The sequence below is a fragment of the Lissotriton vulgaris genome, unplaced genomic scaffold (assembly GCF_964263255.1).
Source record: "Lissotriton vulgaris unplaced genomic scaffold, aLisVul1.2 SCAFFOLD_590, whole genome shotgun sequence".
NCBI lineage: Eukaryota > Metazoa > Chordata > Amphibia > Caudata > Salamandridae > Lissotriton > Lissotriton vulgaris.
In genome coordinates, this window is record NW_028245615.1 from 17,330 (window position 1) to 39,918 (window position 22,589).

Genomic DNA, 22,589 nt, shown 5'->3' on the forward strand with positions numbered 1-22,589 from the left:
TGTTGAAGGAAGGCTTGCCTCAGTTGTGAATTAGTTACAAATGGCAGGCAATACATCGTGATAGAAAGGCATCATGCGAGGGAAGCGTCCGAGACAGATATACAAGGCTTCTCCACCAATTGAACTACAAACAAGGTACATGAGCCATGCTATGACTAAGCTACAAGAATCGTATTTGCCAAGCGTAGCAGAGAAATGAAACTTCAACAGACCACCCCCTCCCACCGGTGTGCCACTAACGCCAAGCCACCCGTAGGGGATTCAGTGGCCCATCAGGAGGCCATGAAGGACCATCAGGCATCTGTGATCTCATTTAATTCAGTGGAGAGGAGGGACAACAATGGCAGCCATACCTTCCGAAACGTGTCTGCGGACTGAGTGTAGCCTGAATGCGCTCCATGCCTAGCGTAAACCAGAGTTTATGCAGTCAACCCGTGTGTGAGGGTTTGGTGGAGGATCCCCAGAGTGACAGAATGTGTGTTGCCGCCTGCATCGCAATCCCCATCTAACGCCCTGGGATGGATTTCGGGGGGGAAGGTGAGCGCATTGGGAATGCCTAAGATAGCATATGCAGGGAAACGTGCAATTTCAGTATCAAAAGTTGTATCTATATCGTTCAGGACTGCAGTCAAGTAATCTTTGACCTCCCGACAGTCCCAGAGGAGATGAGTCATGGTACAACGTTCCCCGCGGCCCCTCCAACAAAGCGCACTGCGAGCTGGGTTCCCCTTATTGAGCCTGACAGGAGTAAGATGCCAGTGAAGGGCCAGTTTCACCGCTGCCTCTCTACCCGCTGTGTTACGTGTAGTGTGGATGCCCTAAAGTATATGGAACTCCATTCCCGGGTCGACTATGTCCTCCCCAATTCTGCCTCCCAGTGTCGCTGCCCTGCCGCTCGACCCAGGGTGTCTTGGGGTGTGAACATTTTGTAAGGTCTGTGATAGACAGTTTGTGAATTAAGACCTCACCAGAGCAAATGGCTTCTACGGATAGATTCTCAATGTTAAGTCTTTATCGTGTGCACTGCCAGAGATTTTACTTGCCATCCCTAACCCTTGTAGGTGTAACTAGCCTCAGATAAGTCGTTTTACATATTGTATTAGTCTTTAGGATGAGTAATCATCTGCTCTTCATGTTCCTGACGTTAACTACACAGCTGCTCTGCCTAGCCTAGTAATAATCGGCCCCATAGTGGCGTTGATATGCCGAACTTGAGATGAACAGGCTCCTAAGGGAGGCTAGCTTAGTTTTTAAGGGATGGTAGACGCAGTTTGTGAAATGGCAAAGGCAGAAGCAGTCCATGAAATCTAGAAGCCGATGACAACTGACACAATTTGTAAGTCAAAAGAACTAGCTGTTGCGTACAGACATGAGACGACCCAGGAGGAACTGGTGGTAGTAGCTCAAACAGACAACCGATGTTAACAGGAAGCATGTCTCTTAACTCTGAAAGAACTGCCCAGGTGTGATATGGCAAAAACGCCTCCGCTAGGGGATAAAGGCGCAGGGAAAAATGTTTACTGAAATTGACAACTAGCTAGGTGCATGTCAAGCATACAGTAGCACTCTTAGTAAAAGGGGACAGCAGCCAATATTGCAACAGACTGCAGGAGGCTGTCCACTGTATCTCGTTTTGTAGCGGACTGCTTTTTTGAACTTTCTTCAGATTTTCTCATCTGTAGCTTTATCTTTTAGATGTGCTCTTGCTGCTTCGCTCCCATTACACATCTGGACCTAAGCTTTGTCTTTATAGTGTCTTCGTGATCAGCGGCTTTAAAGGAAGGCTCAGCCTCTACTTCTGTCCCTGTGGGGGAAGGCTTCTTTAGTCCTTAAACGTTTTTCATCTGCATTTAACGTACTCTGGTGTAGTGGTGCCTAGCCATCCGGTGGCCACTGCTTTTTATCAAAGAGCAGTGCAAGCTAGGGTGCTAGGCAATCTTCAGACCCTTGGATTCACCACCAAGAGAAGAGGCAAGCCAGCTGAGTCGGAGGGATATCTATTGGTCTCTCCCACTATTTTAGGCAGCATGTTAAAGTGTGATTGGAGTGGAAGCATTAGTTAGGACAAGATAAAGGCAGTGAGGGAGAAAGACCATCTTGGCGACAGCTGCCCTAACTCACTGAAGTCTATTGCAGAATGCTATGAAGCCCTAAAGTCCCATGCTATTCTTTCAAACACTGGTACATGTCCTTTGTGTTCGCAACCCATATACCAGTATCTGAAGCCTTCAGTCTCCCAGCGAAGCCTAGGCAACAGGTACCCCAGTCAGACCCCGGAGTGGAAACTAAAGTGAATCCTGATTTCATAATGTGTGGAAGGATCTTTTGTGAACGTGCCTCATGAAGTACCTCTAACAATTATTTTCTTCAAATGTAACTGAGTAGGTCTGATAAAACTCCACAAACCCATCCCCACCTGGCACTTTGTGAGGGTCTGGATGGCTGCGCAGTTCTTCAAGGGGATATCTCTCCCAAGTCTGTACAATATCCAGTGCCAGGGTAGGGTTAACTCGCACCAGACATTCTCAAGACAATCTTTCCAGCACGGTACACCCCCTTGAGCTGCTCCATGAGAACACCCAGGATATCATGGCAACTAGTCTCAATCTTTACTCGTAGCGTGAACATTAAGGATAGGAGGGACCTCATGGCCCGCCTCAATATTTATGCTAAAAGCATACCAGACTTACCCCTTCCCTATGTTGAAGCTGGTTGTATACTCTGATCGTGCACTTGTCCCAGGTCCACTTCATCTCCTGCTGAGCCCGAAGCACCTCCTTCTGCACCTCTGGCGAACACCCCAGGACTGTGGAGGTCTGTCAAACGATGCTCCTTCACCCCTCCCCCCTCAATCTTTGAATGTCTATCCCACCAACCAATATGTTGAAGCAAATATGGGTGTTGTGGGTCAGTAAATGACTGGTATACTCGCTGCCATAGAGATGCAGAACCTGCCCATTATTGCAAAATCCTAAGTTGTGCATAATTGCCATTAGTGGGAGTGAGGGGGATTCCTGAAGTGGTTGCAATCTTTTTTGGAGGATAGGTTTTTCAAAGTTTTTGAAGACCGCCTTTTCTGATCATATGCCCCTCAGATGCAGTGTCCCACAAGTATCTTAAGCCTCACTTTATTTAATGTATATATGAGCCCCTTAGCAGAAATTGTGAAACCTTGTGGAGTCCAGATTACCTATGCTGACGACACCCAGCTGGTAGTCTCCTTTAACCACCTTGACAACAATTCGAGGACATGCTTTGTGTTTGGAGCAGGTAGCAATATGGATGGAAGGCTCATATTTGAAATTGAATGGGGCTAAGATAGTTTGTTCCTGGGCATACCCCCTATTTTAAACATAGGATCGTTCTGGCTGCCATGGCCCGGTCCTCATTCCGAAGGACCAGATTAAGACTTTAGGCATTTGGCTTGACCGGAGTCTTGACATTTAAGAAGCAAGCACGCAAAGTTTCGTCTAGCCGTTTCAGCATCCTGAGGATGGTGTGAACCTTACTCCTAACTTTTCAAGCCAGAAGTCTCTTGGTTCAGGCACTGATACACTCCAGGCTGGATTACGCTATTACCATTTATCTAGGAGCTCCACGTTTTTACCATTGCTAAACTCCAGATCATCCCAAATTGTGCTGTACGCATGCTCCTGAGAATTCCCTAATGCCAATTGGTGAAGTCAGCCCTGGCCACCCTTCATTGGCTGCCCATTCAAGAGACTTAGGTTTACAGCCTTATGCGAGCACACCAGGCCCTAGCAGGTAGAGGACTGCCTATTCCCACTGTCTTGTTCCCTTATTGTGTTAATAGGGTCCTAAAGTCAGATAATCATTTGGTGGTAGTCCTGAAAATAAAAAAATCCAAAAGTGGAGGGCTGCTTTTTTTTTTCATACCATGTAGCCAAGCTGTGGAACTCTATTCCCCTTCAGGCTCGTCGGGAGCTTAACTATCTGACCTTCCAGAAACTCATTAAAACCTTGTTTCCCTAGGCCACTCTGTTTTCTTGAATGTCTTGTTCTCAGCGCTGGGATGCCCTTGGCTAGCAATGCGCTATAGAAATGTTGGTTCATTAGGGAGGACTTAATCAGTGGCTTAGTACCCCACCTGGGTGAATGGCGATCCCCATCTAAGACTGTTGGAAATGCCTCCAAATTACTCTAGTCCCAATACTATCTTACAGGAGATCCTAATTTTTATCAACATTGGGTGCATAAATATTGAGTGGAATGGCCTTGCCATCCAGCATACCCTGGACCAGGAGATTGCGTCCCTCCGCCTGCCTCACTAAAAATGCCAGAAGGCAACCACAGGATCACCATTCTCATCGGACTTCCATCCTTGTGTGGAGACAATCATACCATCACAGCGTGTCCCCCCCCCCCCCTCTTTAATCTCAAGTTTGGTCTGACTGCCAACGGGCACTCCTGAATCTGACCTGCCAGAAGCCTGCTTCCTCTCAGGGCACCTTGCCGACACACCTCCAGCCGACTCCACACAATTTCTGGAGTGTTGGAAAAGTGCCGCCCCCTCCTCCTGACAAGACCCTCAACTCTTCTAAGGTGCTACCCTCTGCTCGCTCCAGGTAACTGATCTATTTACAGCATGATTTGCTCTACGCATACTCTACTCCTACCTCAAGGGTCCCATCTCTGGAATTGTTTGCCATCTTTCCTTCATGTGGCCACCTCAGACTGAAATTCAGAGATGAAGCCCTCTGATATGGCTTCATGAGGTCCACCTGGAGGAGATTGACCTTCATTGCCACAATCTCTTCTTGAGGGCTGCACTGGAGTCTGAGACCTAGGAGCCTGCCAGGTCTGCTGTTGTGGAGGGTGGGGTAGTGTGGTGTACTGCTCCATGGTGTTCCCCGGTTAAAGGGGCAGACTTCTTAGTTAATCCTCCCCATGAGGAGGCCAGGGAGGACCTGTATTCCCACCTTACTAGTTCTCAATTAGTCAATCACCACCCTGGGGGACACAGCAGTCTTCAACACTGTGCCAGACTCACCTGCTCACCAGAAGGCTGAAATGCCAGAAACCGGTCCCCGGTAGCTTGTCTCCCTTCTGGTGAAGAATTGGCTTGGTAGTTTAGTCTGCTCTGTTCCCATGATGCACTGGGCCAGGGACAGACTGATTTGCATATCGCCAGGTTCTGAGCTGGGATGGTGCAGTGAGATAAATAACGGTGATGGATCAAGCCCTGATCTTTGGACTGGGTAAGAGTGGTCTGCTTAATTCAGACACTCTGTTCATCACCAACCCCTTTTCTGAATCGTTTTGGCCACTATAGGTGTGGCAGGGTATACTCGGACATGAGTCCCTTGCTCACTGCACCATCAGGATTCAAGCATCCGGGCCGAAGAAGGCTGAAATGCCAGAAACCGGTCCCCAGTAGCTTGTCTCCTTTCTGGTAAAGAATTTGCTTGGTAGTTTAGTCTGCCCTGTTCCCATGATGCACTGGGCCAGGGACAGACTGATTTGCATATCGCCAGGTTCTGAGCTGGGATGGTGCAGTGAGATAAATAACGGTGATGGATCAAGCCCTGATCTTTGGACTGGGTAAGAGTGGTCTGCTTAATTCAGACTCTGTTCATCACCAGCCCCTTTTCTGAATCGCCAGATTCGAGAGGCACAGCCAATAGAGGCCAGAAAACCCAAGCCGCCCACGGTCACAGGTTGGTATGGCAATTGCATTGCAATACCCTTTAAACCAGGTGGAGAGATGTGCCTGCTACATGACATAGATTTATAGAAAAGGGGTCCGATAAATTGGTCTTCGTGTCTACCCTTTCTAGTCAATATAACTTTCTTTTAGTTGTCTATGGCTGCAATATGGTATCTGGTGAATTACAGCGTTTACCAGAAAAGCATCCATTTGATATTTGCAGTGTTTTTTCTACTGGAAACATGTTGTATATTCTTAGTTGTTTTTGCCTAAGTCATGTGGGTTGTATTGTGTATTTGTTGAGTACATTACTCATCGGGGAGGGTATCCTGGCACTGATGCAGGACCTTTATGGGCAGTACCAAGCAAGTGAAGAGCCAGGCCTTACATTTCTTGTGGAATTCAAGAACTGAGGAACTGGTCCCGATGTCTGGGTGGGCCAGGCTTTAGGTGTGATGTTTAGGGCTCAACCTTTGTATTTAGTTCTCCATAAGCAGGGTTTGGGGGTGAGTACTTACTGATCAGAAGTTTGTGGTGGTTGATGTATGTGTGGGCCATTGTTAAGTAAAGCTTTGAGTGTGTGCATGAGGAGTTTGAAGAGTGCTAGTTTGTGGTTTGGGAGTCTGGGTTGGGGGTGAGCCTTGCTGCTGAGGGTTTTTTGTGGTCTGGTGTCCTCTGGTCAGCTGAGAGTTGATTACAGCTTAGTACATTACTGTAATCTAGCTTGCTGAATGAGGGCTTGGGTTACTGTTCTGTAAGTGTTGGACGGGAAGCCTTGGAATATGTGGTGGCAGGAGACTGACTGCATTCGCTTGGCTAGTTTAGTGAGTTGGTGATGATGTTACTGTTAGTTTCTTTTGTGGGTTGCGAGGATATGGATTGGCCTGTTTGAAAGGCATCCAGACGGAGTACCAGAGTAAAATAACTTCTTCTGTCTTGTTCCGTGTTGAGATTGAGGCAGTTGGTTTTCATCCATCTGGCAACTTTGATCATGCAGGTGGAAAAACTGGGCGTGATTTTTGGAGTTTTCAGAGGTGAGCATGACATAGGTGTCATTAACGTAGTGCATGATTGTCGTTGTGGATTCTGCTGGTGAGCAAGGGTGTAGTATAAATGTGACCTGCCTCTGCCGTCTTGTATTTCGTGAGGACACTCTGTGCAACTTTCTCCACGCCTCGCGGAACCCGCTGCGCGGGTCCCGCTTCGCAGAGGGGCGCTTTTCTTCCTGGGCTGAAGCTGCTGCTGGGGTACACCAGGGGCCGAGGGCTGCAAGCAAGAGGGCTGGGACTCCATTTCCCAGGAGCCCCAGCAACCCGCGCCCACTCCACCTGGGCAGCACTCCCTCCTCGCCCCGCCCCCAACGACCAGGTGAATTAAATACCGGCTTGCCCTGCAGTTCGAGGGACCTTCCAACAGACCTGCCTCTGCGGTCTTGGATTTCGTGAGGACACTCTGTGCAACTTTCTCCACGCCTCGCGGGTCCCGCTTCGCAGAGGGGCGCTTTTCTTCCTGGGCTGAAGCTGCTGCTGGGGTACACCAGGGGCCGAGGGCTGCGAGCAAGAAGGCTGGGACTCCATTTCCCAGGAGCCCCAGCAACCCGCGCCCGCTCCACCTGGGCTGCTCTCCCTCCTCGCCCCGCCCCCAACGACCAGCCCACCTCCACCACAGCCATAAAGTAACTCGTGAGTACCGCTGCGCGGGAGCGTCCCGGGAGAAGCCCGGGTCAAGGGCGGGACCGTCTGTGGCCGTCAGGGGCCAAAGGAGGCCGGGCTGGGCCATACCCCTTATCCTTTCTCACCCAAACTCTGGTTGAACTGTGACTGTGCATAAAGTGATGCCCTCAACGCCAACACGTGAGACTCCATCAAGGGAAGGGGGTAGTAATACTGGGACGCTGGACAACTACTTCAAATCCGCCAAAGGAGATGGGGGCAAAGAAAACTCTCTAGAGAGACGCAGGGCAGACCGTCGGCGATCCATTGAATCAATGAAGAGTAGACCCTTGACTGAAATTATCCCGTATCCTATTTCTCAAGAGGAGGGTACTCCCCCCCCCCCCCCCCCCCCCCCCCCCCCCCCCCTAGCTTAAATCTGACGACCCTTGAGGACTTCCCCCTCTTACTTCGGGAAATCCCAAGCACCCCTGGCATGTTGCCTGAAAAAGTCGCAGACACAACTCCATCCCTGTCATCTGACACTCCAGTTAACCTGGTTACCCAATCTCCCCCCCCCCCCCCCCCCCCCCCCCCGAATATGAATAAGAAGAGCAAGCCAAAGCAAAGTGTTGTGGTGGAGTTGCACAGGCCTCCACCTAGTAAACGCAGTAGGAAGTCCACGGGGGGGGGCGGGGGAAAACCAAACTATCTCACCTGGGAAGGACAATGAGACCGCGCCTATCGCTGTCCCCCCCCCCCCCCCCCCCGAAGATCCAAGCCCCAGCATAGCTGCTATTAACAGAATTCTTGTTTCTTTCCCTTTTGCAGCCTATTAGTGATAGCCTGAAAAAGGTTGAGATAAGGCTGACTATACTAGAGACATCCCTTACTACCTTAAACACCCTAGTTAGTAAGCAATCCAAGGATGTGGGACCTCATCTCCCTGTAGGAAATCCCCCTAAAACAGGAGCCTTACAGGGTACCAACATAGTCCACCCCCCCCCCCCCCCCCCCCCCCCCCCCCCCCCCCCCCCGGGAGTTCCTACTGCTCCCCCCCTGCAGCAACTAATGGCTATTCCAGTCCAGGCACCGCGTAATAATCCAACTCATAGGCCTCCACAACCAATAGACTCTGCCCCTCAAAGTTCTCAGACAGGGACCAATGATGGCCTCCCCGAAGCTGGCAGCACCCTCCTTCTTCCCCCGGGGCGACCAGTCCCAAGACCACGGAGACCAGATCTTCCGCCAGAAGCTAACAATCTAACGGTGGTGTTAGCGGGTGCTCATCAACTAAGAACTGGCGAAAATGAAGATTACCAATCCCTAAAGAAAAAGGTGATCAAGTGGCTAAATTGGAACCGACCCTTACCATCTCATTTTAACAACGAGATTATTATAGTTAGAAGGGTCCCTTGGTTAGGGAAGACCAGAAAAACAATAGGGGACTGCATTCTGGTAACTTTTAAAGACCCGGGCACCGTTTTGCATATTTGTGAAGGAGTAAATCGATCACTGGATTCCACCATCCAGACCCTCCCAGTATCCTTCTTCATCCCTCCTATTCGCATGCACTATGCTCCTCCGCATGACGAATGGATAAGGGTGGAACGTAGACGCGGACACAAAGCTCATGCACAGCACCCTAACTTCCAAGTGCCTGATACACCGTATTCCCGCTTTAACTGCTTGAACAACTTGGATGGGGTTGACTGACTCTCTGTTCACAGCCCAGTGACTCTGGATAATGGCACCGACGGAGTTCTTGATCCATCTCCCCCGATCGCTGGTAAAATTCATGGTCTATTGAATGTTACGGTGACTCAGGATAATGGCTCTTGCAGACTTTCTGATCCACTCGCCCATAGTGTTGGCAATGTTCCTGAACTATTAAATGGACCAGAGCTCTTGGATAATGGCCCCTGCAGTCCCCTTGAGCCATCTGCCCCCACCATCGGTAATGCGCAAGAACCATTGATCGAAACAGCACCTGTAACCATCCCCTCCAACCCCACTGGCACGGCAACTGACACCCCTGAACATCGAAGGCTAATCTGCTGGAATGTTGCTGGTCTTGCCAACAAACTGGGAGACCCGGACTGGGTAAATTACATTGAGACTGGAGATGTATGTATGTTCCAGGAAACCTGGGCTAGAGAGAATTATGGTCATCAAGGCTACATGTCCTTTTCCATCTCAGCTAGGTGGGAAGGCAAGGGCCGTCCGTCAGGGGGGCTCACGATCTGGGTTGCATCTCATCTAGGCTGCACGGCAACACGGTTGTCGGTTAACTCAGAGGACATTCTTGTGGTTTCATTATCCTGGCCTAACCAAGCCAAACTTGTGTTAATTAACATCTATTCTAGGCCAGTGGGAATCGCAAAGGAATCACCGACCATAGATGAACTCACGAACTTTATATCCGAACTACCAAGTGATTCATTCTATGTGGTGGGAGGGGATTTTAATTCTCATTTTGAGCCACTCCCTGGTCTTTTGGAGGGGTTCTCATCGGAAGAAGAGGACAGATGGGCAGTCCCCCCCCCCCGTGGAAGCTCCCCCCCCCCCCCCCGAAGGCTTGGACCCCACTAGCACTACAAATCACAGCTCTAACCCTAAAGTTCGGAATCAGAGCCTGTAACGGGCGAATGAAATCAGATATACCCAGTAAAACCACCTACAACAGACTGGGAAGAGAGTCTCGCCTGGATTATGTCCTGGCCCAAATAGTGAAGTGGCCGACTATTCAGGATTTTAGGGTTATGGAACGGTCAGATAGCGACCATAATGCGCTCGAGCTTGACCGTGTCAATCCTGGCCCTCAAGTCCCTGTGACCAATGTAGAAGGGAACAAACCTGCGCTTCTCCTGGAAAATAGTAGGAGAAGAATCAGGTGGGAGCACTTGGTTACAAGAAAGAACAAACTCCCCATGCTCTATGAGGGGATAACTCCCATCTTGGAAACTGTGGGGAGATTGAACAACGAGGCAAGCAATAATGATTCCCGGGTTAAATTGTACAAGGCTCATGAGGACCTTATAAAAGCTGCGGCCCCTCATCTCTCTAGTAGCTCAAGAAAACCTAGACAGGGGCGGCAAGGTAAAACATGGTATAATCTGGCATGCAGAAGGGCAAAAGCAGAACTCCTCAGACTTATTAAGGAGGGACTAGGGGGGGGGGTAGCCTAAGACAAAGCAGGCGGGCTTACAAGAAACTAGTTGCCCACGCTAAGGCCGAGTGGGAGGAAAATCAGTGGGAAGAACTTAGCAAGGCCCTAGCGATCCAAAACCAACGTCTCTTCTGGAGGATAGTGAATGGGGGGTCGGGGCACCTTCAATCGGCAATAGAGCCCAATATTGCCCCAGGGGTGTGGCCGGCTCACTTCCAGTCTCTTTACAGCTCTGAGCCGGGAGAATCTCCTACTGTCACCGAGGTTGGTTGGCCAGGCTATGAAGGAGAGCTGATAACGCTGGGTGAGGTCACCGCTGCCATCTCAGGTCTTGCTTCTGGAAAGGCGCCAGGACTGGATGGCTTACCTGGGGATATGTTCAAACAGGAGCCCATTGTATGGGCCCCCTACCTTACTGCCCTTTTCAATGGAGTTCTAAGCGGCATGGAAATTCCTGGTACTTGGCTGGGGGCGGGGGCAGAGGTGGTCCCTATCTTTAAAAAGGGCTCGCCTCTCCTCCCGGCCAACTACAGACCCATCAGCTTAATCGACGTGGCACAGAAGCTGTTTGGCAGGGTTTTGCTGAATCTCCTCCAGGATTGGATGGAAGAGGTGGGTGCCCTTAGTCCCTATTAGGCGGGATTTAGGAAGGGGGTATCCACAGTGGACCAGGTTTTTAGGTCGAATCTTATTTATTGGAGGGCAGCAATATTCGAGGGCGGCAGTCTGTACACAATTTTTGTGGACTTACGGGCCGCATTCGATTTGGTGCCCAGAGGAAAGCTCTGGAGCGTCTTGGCAGAGATGGGCGTCCCCCCGGACATCCTAGTAATCTTACAGAGGCTCCACCATAATAATTATGCCCGAGTGAGGTGTGGGAGGTCGGGGGAATTGACCGAGAGATTCCCCGTTGGCCGAGGGGTAAGGCAGGGTTGTGTGTTGGCACCGACCCTGTTTTGCCTCTTCGTCAACGGGGTAATCGCCCACCTAAATGCCACAGACTATACTGACGCCCCCAAACTTAATGGCAGCAGGGTGCCCGCAATCATGTTTGCGGACGACACCCTGCTGCTATCTAAAACCCCCATGGGGATACAGAGGATCCTTGATTCATTTGTAGCCTTCTGTACGGACAGGGGGCTAGAAATCAATGCGGCCAAAACTAAATTCATGGTTTTAAATCCAAGCCATAAATTGCGGCCGAATCCGCAATTGGGAGCAGTACGGCTCAAGAGGGTTGCCACCTTTGAATATCTAGGTGTGACCCTTAATGAAACCATGACTTGATGATCCCACCAGAGTAGGGCGAACCTCAAACTTACACAAACCACTGGGGGTATCGCCCGGATGATGACCGGCTCTTCATATCGCCCGTTGGGGGCCCTAATCCAGATATACAAGGCTCAGGCCAGGGGAGCGATCATGTACGGGACGGAACTGTGGGGACACGCACCATGCCGTAGCCTGTCACTAACAGAAAACAAGTTTATAAGACAGATAACCGCACCCCCCGCCCCCCCCAGTACCCCGCTCCTCCCCTTGAGGCTTGACCTCGGTCTACGACCATTATCTGATGAAATAAGCCTGAGACCCATAGCCTTCTGGCGTAGGTTATGGAGCAGTAATGACCTAGCAGCATACAGGGCGGAACTGGCAGAATTATTGAACCACCCAAAAGCGCTCCGTATCCCTTGGGTCAAAAACATCCAATCCACCTGCATGGAACTAGGGCTCCCTGACCTATGGACTGACCCTGCGAATGCCGCACTGAACATCTCTAAAAGGTCCCTGACTAACGTATACCACGAACACAAATTAGCTAGGGCCCGAGTCACCCAGGCAGAAGGGTCTCTATCCTCTGTGTTTTTGCAAAGCAAGGACCTTTATAGGTTTGAGAGGGCATTGGATCCTATCTTTCCGGTACTCGCTAGGAAGCTGTTTCTCCAATGGAGATACGGCTCACTGCCCTTTCGGTCCTTTACAAGTACTTGGTCATCGCCCCCCACTACGACTCAGTGCTTGGCCTGTGATGCTTTGGAGGAAACTGACTTACATGTGGCCTTCTTCTGCCCAGCCTACAGGGCAGCGCGGAAATACTGGCTTCTCCCATTGATTAGGAATATGGGTGGCAGGGAATATGCTCCAATGTACAGGATTTTAAAATCTGATCTCTCCGGCCCAACTGTCCTCTCAGTATCAAAATTTCTTACCAATGTTTGGCATACGCGCAACCGTATTTTAAAGGTGTTGGGTCCCCCTTAAAATTTTAGACGCACAGTTTTTATAGTATTTTTAACATATGTACTTCCAATGTTTTAATGTTTTGACTTATTGTAAATGTATATGTGTACTGTTTTCTTTTATGGCCAAATGGCCGAAATAAAGATTGGAAAGTTAAAAAGATAAATGTGAACAGGGTCTGATTGAGGATTCTTCTCAAATGCCACAGAGGAGTTTGTCTGTGACTGAGGACACGGCTGACTAGGTTTTTGAATGCTGGCTTGATGCTGTTGGATGAGGATGGGGTGGGAGATGGTGGTTGAAATATGCAAAAAGGTCCAGGGGGAGGGCAGTGGTGTCTGTCCATGCATCCACGTTGTCATGCATGAAAGCAGTGACAGTCTCTGTGCTGTGGTTGGCCCTGAATCTTTGAGGATGTGGCTAGGCGTTTCGTCTTATCCCTAACTTGACGGGTAGGGTAACTGGGAGTGGACTTGCACGTTCAGGTCTGAAGGTTTCTTGAGTACTGTGGCAGATGTCCAAGTAGGTGGCTGTGATAGTTAAGGATTGGGGGTGACTGCTGCGCTAATGGTTGCCAGTCGTTTGAAGATGTAGAGAGGGCAGGGGTTGGAGGATACTCCGCAGTGTTTGGACTGCATGGTTATGGCTGTTCAGGTGTCAGGTCCATGTCTGCCAGACCATACCGTGCCTGGAGGGCTGAGGATCTAGCCCACCTAATCTTTTAGTGTACAGTACTTAAATCGTTTTGGGACAGTCTTTGTGCCCCAAAGTGGTGTTTTTGAGTGTACTATGATCGGACTCCTTCAACCTGCCCACGGCATGCATTGACAATGTTTTCCATTCAATGCTGTAATATTGGCTAATTTTGAGCATCTAGTTTCGCATGTAGAAATGTAAACCTAAAACTTGCTGTCTGTATGCAAATCTATTTAAAACTAATACTTAACGTTTTGTATCCATACAGGCCGATCAACTGACAGAGGAACAGATTGCAGGTAAGCAAAAAGTTTTAAGATTTGTTTACTATATACATTCCTTTAGTTAACAAGTAAATATAGGCCATTTTGTTTTTGGTACCTGATGTACTGCTGATGTGCCACCAAAAAATGTGTATCCAATTTAAATGACATGAAGCGGATTACCTTTGCCGCATACCTCGCAGATTTCAGCTCCAAGGTACACAGTTAAACCTGCTGCCCGTGGAAGGGCAACATGTTTGCCTTACACTTGACAATTTTAACCGACCACCTTCCAGGTGCGTGTTACATTTAGATGCGACAGATTAGTCTACATGAGGTTTCCAGCAAAGATACTGCTAGCTGCTCGAAGTTTGAATGGAATGTAGCAAAAAGATATTCGGTCTTTCTTGGCTGCTAGTGGCTCTTGCTGTTGCAAGTTAAATAACCTGCTCGGAGTTACTGGGTGGTGGTGATGGGGGCGAGTGCAATTTAACTGAGGCTACAAGACTTTTAGTTTTTTTTTGTTTTTTCCTTGTTTTCAGAGCTGGGGCTTTTTTTTCGTAAAGATAATACTTTTCCTTTATGTATGATCCTGGTACTTGCTCATTGCACCTCAAACTTTGCTAACGCCTCTTGTTGGTCTAACAGAGTTCAAAGAAGCGTTTTCCTTGTTCGATAAAGACGGCGATGGCACGATAACAACAAAAGAATTGGGGACAGTAATGCGGTCACTTGGACAAAATCCCACAGAAGCAGAACTTCAGGATATGATTAATGAAGTAGATGCTGACGGTAAATTTAACACTAACAGTTAACGTTTCATGCGAATGACTATTTAAATCTCATGTGATGTGAATGAGATTTTTAGTGCGCCTAACATTGAATGTTACCTTCTAGGCAATGGAACAATTGACTTTCCAGAGTTTCTTACAATGATGGCCAGGAAAATGAAAGATACCGACAGTGAAGAGGAAATACGAGAAGCATTCCGTGTATTCGACAAGGTATAATCCTGTATATTGAAAGTGTTCGCTTTTTTTTTAATGGCCCAGTTAACTTTCCTACCTACTTTAGCTAGTTCTACTTTGTTGCTTTACTTGTTAGTAGTACTTATTTGAATACTTTTAACTAATTAAAATGGCATCTTTTGCAAAACCATTCCCAATTTGATATAGGCGGTTTAATGAGAGAATACCGTTTTGTAGTATGTGCACATTACCGTATTGTGATTTTGCATTGGGCAGCTACCCCCGCTCGCTCCTCCACATAATTTCTAAACCAGACTGGTTTTCCTAAACTGTTAAAGGGTGAGAGCTGCGATTTGCTTGGCAGAACCTTTGTAAGGGCAACTTCACAAAACTGTTTCCTTAGTTTTCGGTTTGAACTGCATCCGCCATCTTGGAATGCTACTCTAAAAACTGGCATTGGCAATGCCTTTGGGTCTTCCTATGAGAGCAATGGCTTGGCACATTTTTTGCATCATACTGTACGTTCACATGGCTGCTGTGCACCATGGCTATAACTAATAAAGCTCTGGGACGCTGCCATCCCTAGTGCACTTTAAGAAGCACACTAGCAGTGGTTTTACGAGATCTGTACAATGCTTACATGGTGGGGGGGGGGGGGGGGGGGGGATGAGTAGGGTGTTCAAGAATATGTCATTTTTTTAAATAATTTGAAAGGAAAACGTGTGCTAGCATAGTTTGTGGTTTTTCTGTATGCCCCATCTTTCGTATGTCTTTTCTCCTCCATCTTACTCTGTTGCCTTTTTTTGCAATACGCTTCTCCAGTTTGTTTTTTCTTCTAACCGTTACAATGGTGTCTAACCGGAGTGCATTAGCAGGCAACACAGGTGGTGTGGGGAGAAACGCAGTGAGTGGAGACTGGGGCAAAAACACTGAGGGGGGGCGGAAGAAGTACTCCAGTGAGACTATTTAGGTATTCCGCAAGAGTGTTCTTAAGGAGAGTAGTGCCTGAAAAAGCAGTCTGTCGAAGGACACTGTCCATGTGCCTGGGAATGCACACACACTAGGGGGAAGAAGCCTACGGAAGCAGACGCGCAAATGACTGCAGGTAATCCATGGTAAGCAGTGGGTGGACTCTGAGCCCTCCTGTAAGTAACAAAGGTCTCAGATGCAAGAGTAGAGCTACCTTAAAGGTGGCAGCTGAATGAGGCGCTCGAGCTGGAGAAAACTGAGGCGAGTAAGGAGAAATCCCACACGTTATTGGTCTCAACACACACACTCTACCATTGAGATGCCTGCTGTTTACCGCTAACGCTTTCAGCATGGGTTCCTTCATAACACACCTGTCAAAATAGTCCCATAAAGACACTTGTCCAGGATATTGAAGACTGCCAAAGTGGAAACAGGCACAGGGTGAGTTTCACTGTCTAGACATCACGTTATCAAGACCTCCATTGATTATTGCTGCTCGATGTAGAAACTGCTGCAAAGGTCCAATAAAAGCTGATGACTAACTGAAATCTGTCAGTTATGTCCTCGCGTTACAAAAGTTGCTACACGTAGCCGCCAGTAATAAATTATACACCTGCTAAACTAATGGGAGGAACTCTAAACCAAGTCCAGTCACGTTTGTATCAAACTTTAACAATTTGAAGCTTCTAAAAGAAACTTATGGCATAAACGTCTTCAGATTTGCTATCCGCAGATAAACTTTTCAGAAACTCTGAAGTACATGTTTATCGCAAAGGCCTTTTTTTGAATAGTTATTTTGGCATCAGATGGCTTATGCGGCTTTAGCTTCATTGTGCTGTAGGTTAGAGGTATCCGTGAAATGCAAGGTCTTGGGGTAACTGTTAGCTGACAAGACCCAGAGCCACCTGCTGAGAAATCAGTACTACCATTTTGTCAAATCATTTTTTTTGTAAAGATAAAGTACGTAACATTTGATTTAGGCTTTTTAGTTTTTTGAACGATTCAACGTACATGCCATAAATATCCTTATGACCACATTTGCAAGACATTCACTGTATTGCAGCCAATCTGTTAGTATGAAAACCACATGAAGGCAGGACAGTATAGCAGACTTACTACATTAAACTGATGCGAGTTAATTTGTTTAGTTGAAACTTGCTGGAGTTTTCTATAACTAGTCCCGTTTGTTTGATAGAAAGCTGAAAGTCTTGTTTGCAGGATCAACTGAACATTATAACCACTACTTTGTAGGCTTCCATGCTTGGTTGGTTGTCATTTTTGCTCAAACTCCCCCATTTATTGTAGTCTACGCGTTTCAAACCACCCTCTCCTTTTGGGTTATCCTCAGGACCATGACGGTGTGCGGTGAGGTTGGAATCCATTATTCAGTACTCATTTTCCAAGTTTGACCATGTGTTCGCCACCGTAATTTTCAGTCCTTGTCAAGGACAGTGACTTGTTGGATTCCTGCTGCTTAATAGCCTACTTCTATTTCTTTAGTTCCTTACAATTGTCACGGCTTCAGCAATTTTTTTTCTCGCAATTTTCTTGCTCTGTGCTCGCAGCTTCCTCCATGGGCCTCTCCTGTTCCGAGAAGCATTACTTAAAGCACACTAACACACTGTTCACCTTCATCCTGCCTCTTTCACTAGAGGTAAAGGGCATCTGTAGCGCAGACCGGACTTCACAGGCCAGTATAGCATTGGAACTCGGAATAGGCTACGACCAAGAAAATTTAGCTCTGGTTTAAAGTGGTCGTCCCACCTCCCTCCACTTTGCACCTTCCACTCACCTGAAGTGCTGTTTTTTACTTTGAAGACCGTTTTGCATTGGATTTAAAACCATGTCTGCATACTACAAAGTACAGTTTTTTTTTAGAAAAAGTAAAAACCTTGCCAGCCACACCAGTAAAGTATAATGGAACTTGTGTTAAGTGTGCATCTACTATGTTTGGGTTTACATGCGACATGCAAACTTCCTGGCATGGTGAGAGCACATTCGTCAATTAGGGAGAAATGGATTTAATTTGAGGTGGCTCTTGTGCGTTGATTTGGGGGTACTTTATCACAAGTCACTTGCACACTTGAAACTGCGATATGCAGAGCAAGCAGAAGAGCACACATCACCGTTTAAATCAATGGACAGTTATTTTTCCTTCTAAAGGAGGCTTTCAAGCAAAATTAGCAACTGTTCATTTGGTACTCGCGCAGTGCTCACCCAGTGCTTCTTCCCCTCCCACCCGCCCCCAAAAAGTGAATACGTGGCACCAGCTTGTACATCACATTGTAAGCCAAAGTGTTTTCTGGTGCCGGTAAACTGATAGTATACAAACCCTAGTCTCATCCCAGACTTCTGCTATTTTTTATAGCTGGTATCCTGCTGTACATCATGGTAGCTAGTGAAAGGGCACGTACACAAGATGAGCATTGGCAACGCCAAAAGCAGATAAGCCTGTCCTGTTGGCCTCGCTAGTGATTACCAGATGCTGGTGGTCTTACAAAGTGCCTTTACTGAAAACCGGTGACCGTCTTCCGTATAAAGTCTCCTCGAAGACACTGCAAATGTTTCATTCTGTTACACATTTTGCCAGCGTATCCTGAATTTTAAATAGTCTTTGAGATTTTCAGTTTGCACTTTACTCTAGTAAATGCAAATGTGGGTCACCTGGGTTTGTCTTACTAACTTCTAATAAATGATATTCAGTTTTAACTTTATTTTTTAGGCTTTTGTAGCATCAAGATGGACTTCTTTGTGCTCCGACTTGCAGGCGCTTACACATTCCAAATTATTTTTCCCATTAGGATGGAAATGGCTACATTAGTGCTGCAGAACTTCGTCATGTGATGACCAACCTCGGGGAGAAGTTAACTGATGAAGAAGTTGATGAAATGATTAGGGAAGCAGATATTGACGGTGATGGTCAAGTAAATTATGAAGGTAATGCACTGTGTAATTTTTTTTTTTTATGACCATCGCCATTTAGTTACCAGTTTTATTTGAAAGCTGTTGATAAAAACTGTTGAAAGCGTTCATAGTTTCGTTTCTGGATCTTTCAGTTGTAGAGCTGCATGTCCTCCGTATTGGTTTGCCAAGCAGCCGATGAGTGGGACTTAAAATATTCAGTAAATTTTGTCCATTAGCATAACTTGTCTTTATCTTTCTGAAACTCAACAAGGAACATCCCATCTCCAAATCTCAATGGGATTATGTGCATCTATACTGGTTCTGCCAAGCATGCTCTTCCTGTGCACTTTCGAACATCCTGCTAGCCAGCATGCAAAGCTGGCATCTGTACAATCTTACACTTTCACAAAATACTACTGTGTAGATTTTCTAACCTTCCCACGAGATATTTGTTGACCAGTCGGTGTTGAACTTGGATCAAACAGCCACACAATTCGAATGGCTAAAGTTTCTAGAGGGCAGGGCAACCTAATTAGTTGAGATGTGTGTGTGTGTGTGTGTGTATATATATATATATTTATATATATATGACTTGCAAAACTAAGGCGCCTGTGGCCTTTTCTGTTTAACTCTGCATTGCTATTATAATGTATCAATGACTATTCAAGCATGTGAATCTAATAAAAATTCCAATGCTGGAGAAGTAAAGTAGATAAGTAATTTATGGACTTATTCCCCTGGAATAGGAAAATAAGCAACCCTTCCTCTTCAGACACATCCCTAACCCTACCGCTGGGATGTTTCATACTACTGTTTGTCACTGTGAAATAACTGTGGGGCATGATGGGATTAAAGGCAATGCTAGTTTTTCTGTTAGAGGTTTCATTGCAGCCTACTAGCTAACAATGCTTTTCATTCCCTTGCCTTTTTCCATGTCTTTACATTTCAAGTGAGAATTTGCGGTTTGGCACATGTTGAGTGTGTGTATATATGTACATGCAGAATAGCAATGGGGATATTTACTTTTAATCCTCCATGGGGATTCCTGCAGATCAGGTGCAATAGGAAATTGCTGCGGTAGGGAACCTCTGTCAGACTGGCACCCAAAAGATTAATTTGTAGGTAGAGTATCCACCAGAAGAAGCATTACAGAAAGTAGTAGGGCCTTTAAGCCCTATATTTCATAGTAGCAATTATGTTGGAAGCAGTTCCTCAAAGCATTGAATCTCAGCTGCTTGGGCTGTGCACTATACAATGTTCTAGATCTTTGTTCTCTCACATTTAGGTTCATGGCTCCTTTTTAAAAAAAAATTACCTTAAACTTTCAGATAGTGAAATGTGTAATGGGAGAAAGTTTTGTGGCTGTGGCTTTCAGTAGTTCAAAAACGTGCCATTGACAGTTTGCCTATTTCCTTGTTAATTATTAAATGAAAGCATCCTATACAGTTAATGCATTGTGGGCTCTAGGGAAGGTGAAACCTAACCCTAATGAAGGCTACTCTTGTGCATTGTACTCTGAATGTATATCGCTGGATATTGAGTTAAATAACATTTTTCTTTCTTTTTCAGAGTTTGTACAAATGATGACAGCAAAGTGAAGATGTACAGAATGTGTTAATTTTCTTGTACAAAATTGTTTATTTGCCTTTGTTTGTAACTTATCTGTAAAATGTTCCCCTACTGTCAAGAAAATGCATGTCTAGTTAGAATTCATTTTCTTTTTTTATCCCATCTTATTCACCACAAAAGGAACTTAAGAGGTGATGAAGTGACTATTGTTGCATGTGGCTTTTCCTGGATTTCACCAAAGCCCTTCTGCACATCTAAAACAAGATTTGACTTCTCAGACCATCTGAGTCGTATCTGAAGTTGGATATTAAGCTACCATCTGCTATACCTGAAGTTGGATTTCCTTGGGAAGTATCTGCATTGTTGAAATGTAGAGCTTAGCTTTACATGGACTATGGACAGTCAACAATATGGAATGAAAGTTGCACTACAGCAAAAAACGGGTGTATCATCCAGCCACTAGAACACTTATCTCATCTATTCTTATTTTGTACTGCTGTCTGTACCAGAAACCCAAATTCTAATGTACTATGCTTTTTAAACTTTGTTTAGCCACTTCTTTGCTAATGGCACAGTTTGCCTCAAATCCATTCCAAGTTGTACATTTGTTTTCCAATAAAACAATTTATCCATATTTGTATACAAATACTGGTTTCTGTTTTAATGTCTTTTACATTTTAGCCTTTCACTCCTTCAATAGGACAGCCTAGTTAAAAGAATACCACTTTCAAAGTCGAGTGGAAAGCACAGCATTCCTGCAGTCTGGCCATTGCGGTTTAACCTCGCTGTTCTTGGTCCTTGGGCCCTCTTACCTAATCATCTTTTGCAAGCACACGCTAGCAATAATTTTAAAGAATAATTTATTGTGGCTGTAAAGAGTAATTTGTCTTTCTTGAGCGCCTCATTAGACCTGATTTCGTTCTAGTTGAAAACTGCAGGCCGGGACCAAAAGGATTCATGTAACAGTTTGCACCCGGCTAGCTTGTTCACAGGTATTTGGTGCTTATTTTCCACTGCTGTAGACTGTGAAACTCCTCCTATGGAAAGTAGTTTTTTGTTACAAGCACACAAAGGTTTGTGCTGCATGATATTTACAAGACGTTCCCAGTTTGGAGAAGTGCCAATGGAACTGTCCCTGGATTGGCATATCGCCAGTCCAAACAGCCCTGAAGTAATTGGAGAAACAAAATTCTGATGGCTACTTTGAAACTGTACGTTCCTCACCTTGTGAATGCCCCAGGCATGTAGACTTAATCAGGATACTTTTTTTTTCTCCGCATTACTCTTGCTTGCCAGCATGTGTGGCGCTCTGAAAAGTACCACCCAGCATGCAGTCTGATCATATCCACCCCATGCCCCCCTTTCACATGCAGATCCAGAGTGAACTCCCAGCATCTTAAAATAACCCCGGGCGTCAGATAGGATCTGGAAAATCATACATCTGTGCGCTAGTAGGTGGCATAAGGCGTCTCTGCATCTGTAGTTACTTGGGTGGTGACTATATAGGCACCACACTGGTGTGCTAACCGACTCCTATCTGTGCCAAAAGTGCAGATCTGATCAGTTTCTACTATAGCTTTTGACTGCTATTTATTTTTTTGACTTTTCTAGCTTTCCACCCCGTGTGCTAGGCACGCCTACACAAACCCATGGGGTTACATTTAAGAATATCAAACAGATGTCTGTGTCTGACCCGCATTTGGTGTGCCTAGATTTGTAATGGTCTGCTTTTCTTTCCCCACGCCCCCCTTTTTTAAGGCCTATTCCTGCATCCTAAGGCGTTTCACAAGCAGACAAGCGTGAGGCAGTGCTACACGACTGAACAGATCGGGTTGACCTTTAATTCAGCGGGGCCTACTGGATAGAGACTGACAGATACTATTCCTGGTCCCAACTCTATGCTGACACCATTGCAGCCCACATAATGGCCACCTGCACTGGACTTGGCATGTCCCTTTTTTCTGTAAGCAGGGTATGATCAACCATTATGGCCAGCTCCTATCCGTAGTTAAACTGGTACGAGGTGTTTGATAGCAAGTGGCCTTGACGCTTGTACAGATTATAACCTGACATCTCTTATGGACCCTACCACGAGAATGGCGCGCCTTTTGCAGCAATAATATGCAGGGCAGCAGATGTCCTTAACCTATGGTTACTCTGTCAGTACCAATGTCTTGACTGGGGCGATGTAGTGTTTCTGAGTACATTTTGCAAGGGATATGATTACCTTTATTGAGGCCCTGCCTGATGTCTGGGGGCCTGGGCCAAACCCTGCACAGGGGCTCTCATGCACAACATTATTGCCTGCTGGTATCCCCCGCGGCCCAGAGATCCAACCTTCTCCGCATCCCTCTCCTGATGTTGTAGACCTCTACGTTCAAGACAACCCAAGCACATTCCCATTTACCCCACTGGATAGAAAAACGATGGACTTGATATTTGGGGAAGCAATTTTTATTCTTACTCCAGCTTGGCATTACACGTCGAATG

The 22,589-nt window shown here is 46.6% G+C and overlaps 1 protein-coding gene across 3 annotated transcripts in view; it reads left to right on the plus strand.

Moving 5' to 3' along the window:
* LOC147666334 (calmodulin-1) overlaps positions 1-20,745 on the plus strand; it is a 37,355-nt gene extending 16,610 nt beyond the window's left edge. For all 3 annotated transcript variants that reach the window (XM_086949122.1, XM_086949124.1, XM_086949123.1), the window contains exons 2-6: positions 13,695-13,725; positions 14,338-14,481; positions 14,587-14,693; positions 18,428-18,563; positions 20,100-20,745. In XM_086949122.1, the coding sequence (XP_086805248.1) occupies positions 13,695-13,725; positions 14,338-14,481; positions 14,587-14,693; positions 18,428-18,563; positions 20,100-20,128 (447 nt within the window). In that variant the 3' untranslated portion in view covers positions 20,129-20,745. The remainder of the gene's footprint in view (positions 1-13,694; positions 13,726-14,337; positions 14,482-14,586; positions 14,694-18,427; positions 18,564-20,099) is intronic.
* The last annotated feature ends 1,844 nt before the right edge of the window (positions 20,746-22,589 follow it).